Source organism: Arachis hypogaea, chromosome 10, assembly GCF_003086295.3.
Source record: "Arachis hypogaea cultivar Tifrunner chromosome 10, arahy.Tifrunner.gnm2.J5K5, whole genome shotgun sequence".
NCBI classification, from domain to species: domain Eukaryota; kingdom Viridiplantae; phylum Streptophyta; class Magnoliopsida; order Fabales; family Fabaceae; genus Arachis; species Arachis hypogaea.
In genome coordinates this window covers 27,954,203-27,970,801 of record NC_092045.1, presented here as the reverse complement: position 1 = coordinate 27,970,801, position 16,599 = coordinate 27,954,203, and the positions used below count along the sequence as shown (strand labels likewise).

Below are 16,599 nucleotides of genomic sequence, written 5' to 3'. Positions count from 1 at the left end.
CTAAGGAACTTCATTTTCAATGGGTTCTCAAAATCTCTATTGGTGGTAAGTAATGGGTGGACATCCATTAGCTGCTGGGTTCAGAGAAAAATATGTTCTAGCACCACCTGAAGTTTGTTCAAACTTTGATACAATGAAAGAATCTTGTGTTATTCTTTCATACGATTCAAACACATTGTGTCTTGATGATTGTTGGAGTTTTCGGACTTTGTTTGTATTTTAATTTCAATTGATTTTCTTATCCATTTATATGTGTTTTTTATTTGAGTGGTATACAATTTCGAATGTTCATGTTACTTTTTTTTTTCACAGTCACTATGATTAATTGTATGTTGATTTTTGTTTCTTTTTCTAATTATTTGAAGTGTTGCTTTGTATTGCTAATATTGTGTTTTTTTTTCTTTTTTTCTTTTTTTTTTGTTTCTTATGGTTAGTGGGTCTAATATTACACTTTGGTCTAATACATCAATAAAAAATTTATTCAGTTACCTTAAGATCAAAAAATTTTTCTTCTCTCTTTGTATATTTTGTATAATTCTTTATTCTCTTCTTTTTGATATGCTCATCTCATTATGGTTTACTGCTTTATGAGATTTGGTTTGTTTATAATGTGTTCCAATTTTTTTAAGAAAATGGTGTTCCCAAAGTATATCAGTATACTTACTTTGTTTTGTCAGTTTTATTTTTTTATTTTATTTTCCATGCTGAGTGATGTCTTTGTTTATTTTTTATAGGTGTCTCATCTTAGATATCATGATTGATGTAATTGAGAAAGATATTTGGTATTCCCAATAAGATCTCTCTTCTTTTTGTTTTCTAACTCTTATATGTGTAAAATTAAATTTTAAATAATTCTAGAATCTAATTCTTAGGTTCAGTTGAGTGTGTTGTTTGGTATGCAATAACTCTATATATCTATATTGACTTGTGTACTCTTGTTATATGGATTTGGTAGAAATTAATAGTCTATGTGTGGGAGGTCTATTACGAGGTAAAATTATTCAGTTTGCTATGGGTAGGGGTGTCAGGCGGGGAAGCCCGCCCCGCCCGCCCCACCCCGCCGGAAGCCCGCTCTCTGGCGGGCTGGCCCGCCCCGCCCCGCCTAATGGCGGGCTGGCGGGCTAAGCCCGCCTAATTAGTTTTTTTTTTAATAAGAAAAAATATCTTCTATTTAAATCAATATAAATCGGGCTAAGCCCGCCTAATTAATTGTTTTTTTTTAGAAGAACATATCTAATATCTTCTATTTAAATCAATATAAATACAAATATTAAATATAAATAGTCTTCAAAGGATATAAATAGTCTTCAAAGTAAATAAACATAATCCAATTATCTAAAATACTAAAGTCATAGTTATAAATAGTCCCATAGACAAAATAAATATATAATCCAAAGTCCAAAAACATAATTATAAATAGTCTTCAAAGCAAATTAAACTTAATTCAATACACTTAATTTTCATCTTCATCTTCATATAAGTCAATAACATCATTGGAACCAACTCCTGAAAAATAGCCTTCTCCTTTTGCAATATCTTCCTGATCTTTATCTTCCTCTAGAAAAAAGTAAATAAATATATTAGCAAAATAGTACATAATAATGTTCAAAATCACTCAAGTATGTATGTCATAAATATAATATACCAAAATCATCATATCCACGTATCCAATTTCTGGTGCAAATCACCGCTTCAACATTATCTGACAACAAATGACTTCTATACTTATTCAAAACATGAGAACCCATGCTAAATGCATATTCTGAAGCCACGGTAATAATAGGAATGCTCAACAAATCTCGTGCCATTAGTGATAGTGTTGGAAAACGATGATGGTTGTCTTTCCACCATTGCAAAACATCAATGATTGCATCATTGCAAAATAATGTTGCCTCACTCAAATAAATATCTAGTTGGTTCTTTCCACTTTTCACTTCAGCTTCTTGATTACGGGACATCAAATCCTTTGCATTACAAACAATATATGAATCAAAAAGCATGAAAAATAAAAAACACATATAATCAAGTAGATAAAAATACTTACACCAACAATTTTAATAAGCTGAGTTCCAATTGCAGAAGATGTTGCTTGAGAAAAATTACTTGAAAGTTGGGAAGAACTCTCTATAGTTGTAGAGGAATTTTGGTCATAAACCTCAAAAAGCTTGTATAACTTACTCTTCACAAGCTCCACTTTGTCTTTAGCACTAATATGATCAATCTCATTATAGCAATGAACCAAAGTGTTGAGTTTAAATCTAGGATCAAGAACTGCCCCAAATGCAAAAACAACACTGTATTCTTCCCAATATTTATTGAACTTAATCATCATTTTTTTCTCCCATGTTCCTTATAAGCACTTCATCATTCTTCAAACTATTCATTAAAATCAGCTGGATTTGCCAAACTTGTAAAAAATACAAGTTGGATGTTGGGTAAGAAGTTCCAGACATCAACTTGGTAGTTTCGTAAAATGGTAACAAGAAATCACATATCTTTTCAGTTCTTCTCCACTCATCTGATGAAGGACAAAACTCCCTAAACCCAGCTTCTTTTACTTTATACATTTCAAAAGCTTTCTTATAAGGAATAGCACTTGCAAGCATTGCATAAAGTGAATTCCACCTAGTAGGAACATCTAAACATAATGCAGTCGTATACTCAAGTCCCTCAATATCTTCAAAACATTCTTTAAACTTAACCATTTGACTTTCAGATTTTCTCAGAAACTTAATACCCTCTCTAATCTTAGACACTGCATCACCACATATTTTCATTCCATCTTGGACAATAAGATTTAAAATATGAGCAGAGCAACGAACATGAAAGAATTCACCACCACACAACAATGAACCATGCACATCCAAAGTACTTTTCAAGTGTTCAACACAAGTATCATTAGAAGAAGCATTATCCAAAGTAATGGAAAAAATATTTTTATCAACTTTCCACTCAGTCAAAAGCGTAAAGATTTTAGAAGACAATTCAAATCCTGTGTGAGGAGGAGGCATATGACAAAAATTGAGAATTTTACTCAGTAATTTCCAGTTCTCATCAACAAAATGTGCAGTCAAACATATAAACCCCTCATTGGTACTGGAAGTCCAAAGATCAGATGTTAAGCAAATTCTATTTGGAATGGAAACTAAAATTTTTTTAAGTTTCGCAGCTTCTCTCTTGTAAACTTTCACTATGTCAGCTTTAACCGTATTCCTAGAAGGAAGTTTCAAAGTTGGACTAATATATTTCACCCAATTTCTAAATCTCCTATCATCAACCATATTAAAAGGCTTATCCCCAGCAACTACATACCCAGCAAACATATCTCTAGCCACTCCTGAATCAATCTTAAGTGAACCCATTTTAAGTTGCAATTCTGCTATAGTCTGACCAATATCTTCATGCTTAATTTGAGTACAACTATCAAGATGCCGTTTTATAGTAGAAGTGCCATATCGCTTACCTCCAACTTTAAACACTTTCTTGCATCCTTTACACTCAGCACGTTCTACTCCATCCTTATCTGAACCGAGCTTTTTGAAAAAATTCCAAACATCAGAGGTTGCTGGTCTCAACCTTTTCGAACTAGGTTCATCAACCTCGACTGGAGCAGCCTCAGAACCAACTCCAGTGGTAACAAGGTTACTCACAGTTTCAGAATTCATATTTCCTGAAATAAAAGTAAATGTAAATTGTTTATATGAACTAGGTTTTTCAACCATTAGCAAATCATACAAAAAACAGCAAGTATTCAGTCATAATCAAAACTCAACCATTATGAAGTATATTCAAAACTCAACCATTATCAAATTCAAGCATTTAACCAACAATCAACCATTATCAAGTATATTTAAAAATTGAATACTCATCTAGTTAGAACAATTTAGCACATTAACTTAAATGCATATTTTAACAATGAAATAAATTGTTGTCCCGCAATCAATGTATAGTCAAATACTGTTATTTTTCTTAAGAACTGGTACCACCCTCAAATCTCAATTACAACCAGTTGAACCTTTGCCAGGGCAAAATTTTAATTTATAAACCATAACTCAAAGTTATCTTATTTAACTTAATGTTTATAATTTCATACATATAACATTTATAATTACACACTTATTACATCTAATATTATTCAATTTTAAACCTTGGCAAGGGAAAAATTTTAATTTATAATGCTTACTGAAACAGAATAGGAGGAAAAATCTTAAAAGAAAAATAATCCCCAACTGTGAGATTCTAACAAATTTAGAACTGAATTATATGAAAACAACATCCAATCAAAGCTAAATTTATTGGGAACTAAATTTCAAAGACTCTGTATTCTAACAACAATCATAAAGGATTAAGTACCTTGGAGCCAAGTTTGGATCTGCCACAGGAAATCTTTCACCAGTTTTTGGGAGGGGATAGTAGTCTAGAAGAGAGGTTTTTGAGGGATCAATATGTTCACTCAATTCCTCTAATTGATCATCAGTGAAAAGCTGTCTAAGAACAGCCCCACCAGTGTTTGAAGCACCGCCAATAAGCCATTTATCATCGAGGCGATGGCTATACACACCAAACCTTGAATCCTCAATTCTTGTGTTACTCAATAGCTTAATAGCAAGTGTTGAACCCAGAGAAGTGACCTATTCAACAAGAATATGATTGGAAAACAAGCTTTAGTTTAATAATTGAGAATAGGATGAATGAATGTCTAATCAAATGGCCTAGGAGAAAGATTTAGATGCAAAATAATGATATAGATGAATAATGGAACAACATATTTAACATTCTTGAAGCTGAAGTTTCTTATATAACAAGATTAAGCTGTCTATAATGAGAGTATGGCAGATCATGAATACTTGTGATTAAAGAAAAGTTGGAAGTTTAAAAAACTTACTGCTTGACCTGGCACTCATAATCAAAACTCAACCATTATGAAGTATATTCAAAACTCAACCATTATCAAATTCAAGTATTTAACCAACAATCAACCATTATCAAGTATATTTAAAAATTGAATACATGATGGATCCATAAAAATTGAGCAATTAATCTATTATCAAATTCATCACTTGGGTGCTAAAAACTGCATTAACAACTGCATAGACAGCTGCATTTGATGTAACAACAGAACAAAAAAAGGATTAGTTGCATATGAATTGAAAGAATATGTACAATAGGTATGAGTTAACCACCAGAATGACAAATTCAAAGAATATGTCTTCTGTTTTTTTTATAATGACAGTGAGCTCAATAACTCAGGTATTTCTTCTCATCAATAAAATTGTTCAATTCTCTTAAGATAACTCCACCCTTTTTCTGTACATAATAAATAACAACACCATGCACCTTCACTTAGCAACACACACTATAAATTACAATCATCAAGTATATCATATATCAACTTGTGTTAATAATTTGAAAACAAAGAATTAGTTACAAATATGTGTTCAGGACTTCAGGTAATAGCATTAGCAAAGGTTAGAGTTGTGCAGACCTTGAAGGATCAAGGAGACAAGCAGGCAGCAGCCGTGACCGAGAGCGAGGAGCAGCAGATTCAGAGGACAAGTCACGACTCACAAGACCCAGGAGCCCAGGACCGAGACCAGCAGGCAGCAGCAACGACGGCCAGACAGAGGTGAGGACGTAACTCTGAAGTTCGAGCTGAGGTCGCTGGACGATGGAATTGAGAGACTGAGAGTGACGGTGAGGAGCTTAGGATGACCGAGTGAGAGACTGAGAGTGGCGGTGAGGAACTGAGGAACTAAGATTGAGGAACCGAGTGAGAGGCTGAGATCCGTCGAGGAGACTGGAGAGTGGAGACGAGACGACTGAGTGTCTGGGTGCTGCGGTGCTACCGTCTGCCGAGGAACTAAGAGGAGAGGACCGAGGAGTGAGAGTGAGGCAGCTGCAATGGGGATTAGGGATTGGGGAATGGCCGAATGGGGATTCAATTTAGGGTTTCAGCTGTTTAGGTGGGTGGGGAATGGGGATTGGGTCGGGTCGGGTCAGGTCGGGTCGGGTGAGGCTGGTTCATGGGTTCTGGGTCTGGGTTCATGGGTAATGAGTTCAGCCCAAAAAAAAAAACCTTCAGCCTGCCGGGGCAGCCCGCCCCGCCCCGCCAAAGCCCGCCAAAGCCCACGGTTTAAGCGGTTTGGGTTAGGCGGGCTTTTGTCTTACGACGGTCCCAAATTTCTAGCCCAGCCCGCCTTTTTTGGCGGGTTACGCGGGCCGGCCCGGCGGATTAAGGCCCGTTTGCCACCCCTAGCTATGGGTGGGCTGTAGGATCATTTATCACTCTATATTATTATTAGATTTGATGAATGTCTCTTTTTTCAGTTGAGGTAGGACTAAATGGTAACTCAATGTGTTTTCTCTCTCAAGATGAATTTAATTTAATATTTTATTGTTTATTTAATTTATTCTATTTACTATTTTTGCACATTATTTGCTTTGGAGGAATATGAGGTAGAAGAAAATATAACAAGACAGAATGGGTTTAAACAAAATTTCTTGCTGTTTGGTTTAGGGAAGGAAATAAAAAAAAGAAAAAAATGAGTTGGAGTCCATGTAACTTTTTTCTCTTCCTTCATTCATGGCTTGAAAATAGGTGGAAAATGTCACAACAATATCAAGATGAGAACTTTGTGCTTTGTTTGATAGAGTTGTTAAAATTTTTAAGTTTATTCTATTTGAAATTTTAAAATACATCTCTGTTATTATTTAATTTTAAGAAATACTTTTTGTTAGATAACATATTAGTTAAAAAAGTTAGTAACTTATTTATTTTAGGTTTTTCTCACCCTACATAATTCACGTGTTGATTGCTTTTTATAGGTTTTGGTTGTTTGTTGTGATGGTTGATGTGATGACTGACGTGATTGAGAGGGCAGTTGTTATTTTCAAGTATAATTTGCTTTTTATGTGTTATTACTAGGTGCTATATATGTCAAGTCAACTTTTTTGGTGTAGAAATTTGGGGGCAGCTTCTGACTTTCCCTTCTTTTGTGTTCTTTTAGATTTATCACTCTATATTAGTATTAGATTTGTTGAATCCTCTCTTTTTTCAATTGAGGTAGGACTAAATGGTGATTCAATATGTTTTCTCTCTCAATATGAATTTAATTTAATATAGTTATTGTTTTTTAATTTATTCTATTCATTGTTTATGCACATTGTTTGTTTTGGAGGAATATGAGGTAGAAAAAAGTGTAACAAGACAGAATGGGTGGAAAACAAAATTTCTTACTATTTAGTTTAGTGGATAAAATAAAAAAAATGTAAAAAATTGAGTTGGAGTCCATGTAACTTTGTTCTCTTCATTCATTCATGACTTGAAAATTGGTGGAGAATGTTACAATAATATCAAAATGAGAACTTTGTGCTTTATTTGATAGAGCTATTAAAATTTTTAAGTTTATTCTATTTGAAATTTTAAAATACCTCTCTCTTGTTATTTAATTTTAAGAAATACTTTTTGTTAAATAAAATATTCCTTAAAAAATAGGGTAACTTATTTATGTTAGGTTTTTCTCACCCTATATCATGGATAATGTGTTGACTGCTTTTCATAGGTCTTGGTTGTTTGTTGTGATGGTTGATGTGATGACTGATGTGATTGAGAAGGCAGTTGTTATTTCCAAGTAAAATTTGCTTTTTTCGTGTTATTATTAGGTGCTATATATGTCAAATCAACTTTTTTTGTCTATGAAGTTGGGGGCAGATTGTGATTTTTTCTTCTTTTGGAATTTTTTAGATTCTAGATATAGATTGCATTTATTTAATCACTAAGCCAATGAACTATAATTTACTTGATATATTAATATTAAATTAATATAATAATGTATGTATAGATATACTGTTACTATCTACACTAGAACTACATTATCCAAGAAATTGTATTGGATTTGATTTGATTTATAGGTTAACAATGATATTCTAACTATTTTCTATTGAATGTTATATATTTAAGTTGAATGCTTAATTGATTTATTTGAGAATATTTTAATATTCTTTTGATATTGTTGCTCTTTTTATTTCCATTCTATTTGTGAATGATTACTCTAATTGATTTATTGATTGATATATTTATGTTTTGTTTATTTTTTTTAAATTTTTTCTTTTCATGCATCTGAAATTCTGGGATTTAGTCAGGTGAGATATGCTAATAAATGTCTTTTCCTATTCAGTTTCTTCCCAATGACTACATTATAGGTGTTTTTGGGTGTGCCTCATATGCATATGCACATATGTTCAAGTAGATTATATGTTAGTGGGTTTTAGGGTACACTATTCTATTACTTTATAATTATTATTATTATGATTCTATGAGATTTGTTGGAATGTGTCCTTTCTTATTTAATTGTTGCGCAGGGAGGATAGCATAGGTGTTCTTGATTGTGGTTGCTGGATATGTGTGTGATAGGTAATAGATGATGTATTCTATGTGATATATGTTTTCCCACCCTTTCTTTGAGTTATTCAAATTCAAATTCAAATATTTTGGTGATTTGTTAGCTTGTCTATAAAAAGGACTCCTTGGTTGTATCGTTCAATGCACCTCATTCCTTCTCTGAAATCCTTTGTTTTTGGTTTTGTATTTATCTTTTTAGTTTTCTCTATTGTGTTTGGTGGTTGAGCCAATGCCTCCTCTATTTGATTCTATCTCTAAGATCCACCCTCCAAGGGAGGCATGGAGACTTAAAGTTAGGGTACTAAGAACTTGGATTGTTCCTTCTTTTGGAAATTATGAAGTTACAAATTCAATGGAAATTGTTCTTGTTGATGGAGATGTGAGTGGCTGTTCAATGTTGGTCTTGGGTTGATTTTATCTACGGTTTTCTTTCTTCTTTTGTTTTTCTTTGTTGTTACTGTTTTTTGTTTTTTAAATTTGTTGTTGTTTTTTGTGTAGTCTAACAAAATACAAGCAACTGTTAAGAAGCAGCTCATAAATAGGTTTAAAGAGAGTATTATTGAGGGTCAAACATACTGGATGTCATATTTTAGTGTTGTTCCAAACCAAGGCAATTATAGGGCAGCAGAACATGAGTTTAAGTTGGCTTTTCTTAATCGTACAACTGTTATTCCTGTCTCTGACGATGATATCCCAAAGACATGTTTCGATTTCTGTCCCTTTGATGAGCTCTTGAAAATGACTGAAGATTACATTTACTTAGTTGGTAGGTGACTTTAAATTTTTTTGTGCCCTTCATTTTTTTTTGTTTCAGTTTATTGCTTTTTTTCTTGGCTGTTTTTTTATGGAAGTGTGCACTTTTAAACTGTGATTTTATTGATGTTTGTTTTTTTTGATAGATGTTATTGGTTTGCTGACTTTTGTTGGTGAAGAGAAAGAGTATGTGAAAGATGCGAAAGTGATGAAGATGATCGTTCTTGAGTTATCTTCAAAAGAGTTTTTTTTTTCTGCCTGATGTTGATTGTGTTTTGCATTGATTAACTATTATTTATGTTAAGCACTTGTATTTTAGTTTTTATTGGTGTTTTACGTTGAAATGTTAATGGATCTAAGTTTTTCAATAAATATTTTTTTTCAGGTTGACAATACGCTGTACTCTGTTTGGAGAGTATGTGGATGAAGTGCATCGTTTCTTAGGTTCTGGCTATATGGAGCAGCCAGTTGTTGTGATCCAACTTGCCAAAGTTAAATTCTTTAGGGGTAGTCAATATTATAATGTTTATGCTTCCCAATTTCCTCTGATATTTATTTGCTTTATGTTTAGTTCCCTATTTTTAACTATTTATTTATTTATTTATCTATTATTTATTTAGTTGGGTGTTTTGTAGGACAAGTTGGTCTCCAAAATGTTATGCATGCTACTCGGCTGTTCTTTAATCTAGATTTGTCTGAAGTAGTTGATTTCAAAAATAGGTTATTGGATAGTATCTTATTAGATGACATGTTTAGTTGATTGATGTTTTTTTTATAGTTTTAACTTGGTTAATATAATTTCAGTTTATTCTCTTTATTCATGTTTTAAGTTTTGTTGATACTGTTTCTTTTTTTTCCTTTTTTTTAACTGATTTTTCCTTTTTTTTTCCTGTAATTCTTCTGTGATTATTAGTATAATTGACCAAGGTATCAATGGAACACAGTCATTGTTTATTGCTAATGAGGGCAAGGGTGTTTCATTGGAAGATGATTTTATGCGGCTTACTAGAAGATGCACTATTAACGAACTTCATGATAACAACGAAGTTTATTGGGTTTTTTCCATGTCTTTGGTCAATTTTGACTTAGATGTCCTTTCATGAAAAATTTATACGAAGTTTATGTTTTCCATTCATATCTCAATGTTTATTTTTTATATTATGATAGGAGGGGTCTTTTGTGGTTTTTGGTTTTGTGAGATCTATTGTGGATGAGGGACCTTCGTGGTATTCAACTTGTATTTGTGGGAAGTCAATTCAGCCTTAAGGTGGTGCATATTATTGTGATTTTTGTCAGCATTATGTTACCAATGTGACTCCTAGGTAGCTTGTGTTTATTCCTTTATGTGTGATGTTCTTTTCTTTTTTTCTTTCTCTTTCCTGTTGTTGTTTATTTCTCCTTGTTCCATTTTCCTAATTACAGTTATTTTGTTGTTTTTTTTGTTTCGTGTATTAAATTTTTTATTGGGTAATTCTTTGGTGGTCAGATATAGGATCAAAATAGCTGTTGAGGATGACAATGGACATGGCGTATTTGTGTTATTCGATCGTGAAGCTGCTTACTTATTGAAAAAATCATGTGCTGATCTGTTTGGAGAAGTTCAGAAGGATGCAAATGTATGGTTTATTTCCCTTTTTTTTCTTTTCTGTTGTTGAGTTTAATAGTGATCGAGATCTGTTTCTGTCATGTATAACTGTTTGTTGAGTGTGTTTGAGTGTGTATTTTGTCCTAGATTCCTCTAAGAACTATGTTTTTCAAATTATTTCACAAGTTGTTTGTGGAGATAGTTATCCTGTGATGTTCCAGCAATTGGTGGGTAAAAAATTGCTCCTTAAGATAGATACCAAGAGTGTTGGTACAGACAAGTATTTTGAAACTTTCCGTGTGAGAAGAGTTTGTGATGATGCTGCTATTATTTCCATGTTTGAGTTGCCTAACTATGATGCCAATGATGAGCGTACTCCATTGAAGGTTGCATCTACAAACTTGTGTTTTTTATTTTCTTTATTGTTTTTTAGTGTTTCTTATTATTTTTTTCGATTGATTTTCTTTTATTTATTTATTTATTTATTTTTTGTAAATTGTGTTTAGGATGGTAAGTTGGGAAAGATCCCTTCAAGTGAGGATGAACATATTGTTGACAAGAGGGAGCCCTGTGAGGTGCTGGATGAGGTATCACTGCTGATGGGAATTGTTCAAATATGAAGACAAACTACAGGCCTTTGATTGATTTTCTTGGTGAAAAGGGTGCTAAAGTTCCTGGATTGGATGATATAAGTACTGAAATTGATATTGTAAGAGAGGCAGGGAAAAGTGTTGGTGATAGTGTACTTGTTGATGGGAAGTGCAGTCTTGAATTTTCCTCTATTGTTTATCGTATAAAAGGCTTATTTGTTCCTTTACTTGAATTTTTCAATGTGTCTTTTGCATTTGTGCTGAGAAGTACCTTACATGCTTGCGAATAATTAGGCTTCTATAGAGATTACAAATCTCATTGAACTTCACTTTGAGCCTTTGAAGTGTCTCTATTTTGTTCATAATTTTATAACTTCAGGTAATCAGATCAACAAGCTATGACTGCAAGCAATGAATACAAGTATACAACTAAAGAGTCTTATTAGTATAGTGAGGTCAAAGATTGCTGTTCTGTTTTTTTTTTCTGTTTATTTACTATTGGAATTCCGACTCTTATGTTTTCAACCATTACTATTTTTTAAATTGTGATAAGTTATTGTATGATTTTTTCTTATGTTAGTCTAACTTATATGTACTTTCAATTTATTTTTTTAGGAAAATTTAGAAGAAGAAGAAGGAAGAACTAAGTTTTCAATGGATTATATGCAAGGTGCTACCGTTTCCTCTAATTACCTTTAATCTCATTGCACTATCGGTTCAAATGAAAAAAATTCTAGAATTTATTTGTTTTAAAGTTAGTTTAAATTTTAAAAACTATTTAGTTATTTGAACTGCATAAAATATATATGTATCATTTTTGGTTTAATTGATTTGTGTGCATTTTCTAAATGCAAAAAAGTGTAGGATTTATTTGCGATTAAATCAGTTTAGCTGCTTGAATTAGTTACTTCAGTTGCTGATTCATTAATCATTTTAAAAAGGATTTAAACATTTGAATTAGTTAGTTGAATTGGATAATACTCTTTTATTGAAATGACAAGTTTTCTACTTAGCGATTTGTTACAGAAGAAAATATTATATTTAATGGATGTAAATAATATTTAAAATAGGTTAGTATTAGAATAATAATATCATGAAAAGTGTTGTTTATTTGGTTTAGTCTTTTGTATTGTTAGTATTAAAATCGTAATAATAATAATATTTCAGTGAAAAATAATAATTATAGTATTAAAATGCTAGAAACGTAAAATTACTATTGATATAGGTTTTTTATGAGAAATTAGAAAATTAAGCTTTTCATAACAATTTTAAATTAAGTTACAAAAAATGTAATATATCATCATGTAATCCAAAAATAAAGTATATACTATTTAATATGGATAACATGTGATGCTGTTATTATTGTGATATTTATTATTATTAATTTAAGGTAACATACTAATAATTATATAGTCTTGGAATACATAAAGAAAATTGTGATATTTATAATTAACATTTAATGTAGGATAGCAAGTATAATTTTTTTACTTGTTACTGTTTTTATTATTTGAAAAGGGTTTAAATTTTTAATAGCTGACAATTAATTTTACTATGCCTCTTCAAATACTTAACAAAATGAAAATGTATACAGTTTTGTGATTATAATTTAAAAATAAATTCTTTTCTTTCTCTTATAATTTTAATATATACACTTCTTTTGATGGCATATGTATTTTGGTCTAATAAAAAGTTAAGTATGCCTCATGATAATTATCTGCAAACATTTAAATCGTAGGTTAAAGAATTTGATAGGTCAAGTTCAAGACAAAATCCAAAAGTTACCATTAAATGATTTTCACTCCTTATATTAGACTCTATTCTCTCCCTCAAGAAATCATTCAGGCTCGATGTTTCTCAATTTTAATCTGTAGCTTGCGATCTCCAACGTTTTGTAATTCGTGCCATCTTTCCTGGTTTTCTTTCTTCACATTTCTAGTGATTTCACTCTATTTTTCCTTTGGACCTGATTGTTTGTTCTTGATTTTGTTAAGATTTGCTGCTGCTATTTATTCAATCATTGTAAAACAATCCCTCTTTTTTATGTAACAGATAAAATATTAGATTTTTTCTACAGTGTTGATAAGGATATTTAAAGGATCAAACAGCTGAATGGCGATGTATGCAGGTACAAGTGGTTTCAACAGGTAAATTACTCAGTATAAAGTCCCTTCGATTTGACAACATTATCTAGAATTCATCACAATCGGTAATGGTATACACGTTTTTTTTCTAAGTTCTATTTTAGCATCATGCTGAATAGACATATATTTTACTATAGTAACTGAAATGTCTATGTGTCTTACAGTAGATATCCTCAATCCCCTTGCTATGAGAAAACCATGACAAATTCAGATCTCGGCACGACTTGATTAGTAAAATAACTTTAATGAAGTCAGTTGTTTCTTTAACAAACTTATGAAATATTGACTTTGTATTTATTATTGCTTACCTAGAAAATGCCTGATAAATTGCTAAATATTATATATTCGTTGCAGTACTTATCCACTAAGTTTGCTGCATATCTGAAACCATTTGGGCATGGTTCTGTGTGGAAGATAACTGGTCCACCTTCAAGTGTAAGGAAAAATATTTTTTTCCATCTCCTGAGAAGTAGAGGAAGAAATTCAGAATGGAAATTTGGAGTTGAGTGGAAGGAGTATTGTAGAATGTACAAGTTAAAGAGGAGAGACAAGCTTATCTTGACGTTAATCTCCATACGGGACCAGCACATACAGATGGAGATCAAGAAATCTTAATTTATACTTAAAAATGGCTATTTATCTATTAATATGTAGAAACAGATATTTTTGTTTATGTTTTGATTGTATTGGATATCTTCTTATTTTCTTTTTTATTTTTACGGATATTTGGCAATTTATGTTTTAAATTTACCAAATAATAGGTTTTCTTTTGATTCGGATTCCTTTTAAAACTAACCCAAATAATACTAAACCAAAAGGAAGGGGCAAAATTTGGGTTAGTCATTAATGGAATGCTTGCAACCTTGTCAAATATATTTTTATATATATCCATTTTTGATCCATGAAAACGACTGTGTTGTTATGTATTATGAGATTATCTACTAAATTATATGTTTATTATGTTAATTTTTTTTTTGTTGTTCACTTGATACTTTAAACCAAGTTCAAGAAATTCAAAGAACAAAGTATTAAATTTTTGATAAAAAAAATTGATGTTGGTTTTAATGAATATTTTTCAAATTTTTTTTATTCATTTCCTTAATATTAAGATTTTTTTACTTAAATAATTTATTTAAGTTTTTTTTTTCAAGAACTAGAGAAAGCATGTCCAATGTAAGGAAAAAAAATATATATGGTTGAAAGTTTCTCTATATAGCTGAAAAATCCTTCTTTCTTTCTTGTTCTAAAGTCTTCGTATATTCATGACAATACTAATCTACTGGTAAGTGACAACAAACAAAAAGTCAATAATTAATTTCATTCTATATTTTCTATAGGTTATTTTCCATTGCTAAAAATATGGTTTTTATTTTATTTTTTATGCTTTATATTTTTTATTTGTTGTAGTTCCAAATTTTGAATTAATATTGTTATATTTTTAATTGTTATACATAGTATAGAAATTGCTGAATATTTCATTAAGTAATCTTAGTGTTCATTGTTAACTAATTTAAAATTTTTTAAATCATTATGTAAATAATTAAAATGATAAATATTATAATTATTATCGTATTATATATTTATACACAAATATATTATATATTTTTAATTATATAATTATTTTTTAATAAAATAATTAAACATATAATATACTGTACTTATATACAGTTACGTGATAAAAATTTTACAAAATACTAAATATGTTTTTTATATGTAATAATTGATTAGTGAGTGAATTGTATTTGCAACACACGGCATATACTTTGTTCATTTTTTAGGCAATACTTAGATGAATTAAAAGTGAGGGACAAATTTTGGATTAGTCACGATAAAGACACGAATTGGCCCATTAAATACAGTTTTTCTAATATTCAAAAACGAATTACAATAATTGATGGTTGGAACAAATTTTACAAGAAAAATAAGTTACAGATTGGTAATGTTTTGTAGTTTCGTTTTTTTTTTCTTTTATTTTTCATAATTTATATGGTCATCAAATTTATATTGTTTAAAGTTTCTATTAATTAATCACTAATTTTATAGATAATAAACATAACACATGAAAATGAAAAACCAAATTCTCATTTTCAATTGTGGGTGGAATTATTTTTCAGCTATTAAGTTGACTTTGGAATTGCTAATGGAAAGTGGACACTAACTAGCTCATGAACCATGTTTCTCTTGCACTCTTTATTTATTTATTTATTTATATCTTTTCTTCAGTTAAAAAAATAAGTAAATACTATATAATATCCCGTTAAATTTTTTATGTTGTGTTAATAACTACTTTTGAATTATGTGATTCATAATGTATTATCGTGTTACGTAGTACAATTCATTTAATTTATTTAAACACGAGAGATATTTAAATATTAGATTACTTTTTTAAAAAGAAAAAGCTTACCCAAACAAATATTATACCCAAAACAGAGAATGAAACACTTATTTAACTCCAAAAATAAATTCAGACACTTTTATAAGACCAAACTCTTATTTAACCCAATTTTATTTCAGTTTTCCTTTTTCCTTTTGGGTCTTGAAACTTGAGTGCTTTTTTTTGTTCAGGGACACTTGAGTGCTTGATCCAATTCCAATACGAGGTGGTTTAGTTAATCTTTAAGTTGGGTTTGTTTTTGGTTTTTTTTTTTTGGTCAAGGGGTTTGTTTTTGGTTCACAAATCCAACATGGATTAAATTTTGTTAAAGAGGAAAAGAGGGTGTTCTGAAAATGGCCCATATTGCGCTGGAGAACAAAAAACTAAACTTGGCCCAATCCTCTGTCCAAAAAAAAAACTTGGCCCAATCCACATGATACCTTCAGTTGTAACACCCTACCATACACAGTCTTATGCTTAAGTCATAATTCAGAGATGGCAAGGTATTACGACCTCTAAAATAAAAATTTAGTACGTATAGTAGTATGAATAATTGATTATAACTAGGAGCCTTTGTAGAAAAAAGGGGTAAACAAAAACCGCAACTCGAAGGCGTAACACTCCGATCGATAACGTAACGAACAAGGATAACCAACGCGTGATTATATATATACAAAGGAGTGTCAAAAACAGGAATATCAAGACTCAAGATCCGGCTGCGAAGATAACCGGTCCGAGCATAACAATATATACAT

At 30.9% G+C, this 16,599-nt stretch overlaps 1 protein-coding gene and 1 long non-coding RNA gene across 2 annotated transcripts; one reads left to right on the top strand and one right to left on the bottom strand.

Moving 5' to 3' along the window:
* Positions 1-1,453: 1,453 nt before the first annotated feature.
* Positions 1,454-5,385, bottom strand: LOC112717448 (zinc finger BED domain-containing protein RICESLEEPER 2-like). Its single transcript, XM_025769472.1, has 7 exons — positions 5,368-5,385; positions 4,354-4,631; positions 4,184-4,254; positions 2,422-3,670; positions 2,045-2,294; positions 1,646-1,964; positions 1,454-1,557 (listed from the first exon to the last, which is right to left on the bottom strand). Exons 1-7 carry the CDS (start codon positions 5,383-5,385, stop codon positions 1,454-1,456), a joined length of 2,289 nt encoding a protein of 762 aa, XP_025625257.1.
* Positions 5,386-8,089: 2,704 nt separating this feature from the next.
* Positions 8,090-11,504, top strand: LOC114924606 (uncharacterized). Its single transcript, XR_003811995.2, has 4 exons — positions 8,090-8,780; positions 8,900-9,397; positions 9,540-9,661; positions 9,790-11,504. It is a non-coding gene; the product is annotated as an uncharacterized lncRNA (long non-coding RNA).
* Positions 11,505-16,599: the final 5,095 nt, after the last annotated feature.

Bases quoted from the DNA above. Each gene is read 5' to 3' on its own strand.
- LOC112717448 (XM_025769472.1), bottom strand. The intron at 3,671-4,183 runs GTAAGCATTATA...CTTTTATTTCAG, and splicing joins TTTCCTCCTATTCTGTTTCA to GAAATATGAATTCTGAAACT. The intron at 1,965-2,044 runs GTAAGTATTTTT...TGTAATGCAAAG, and splicing joins AGCTTATTAAAATTGTTGGT to GATTTGATGTCCCGTAATCA.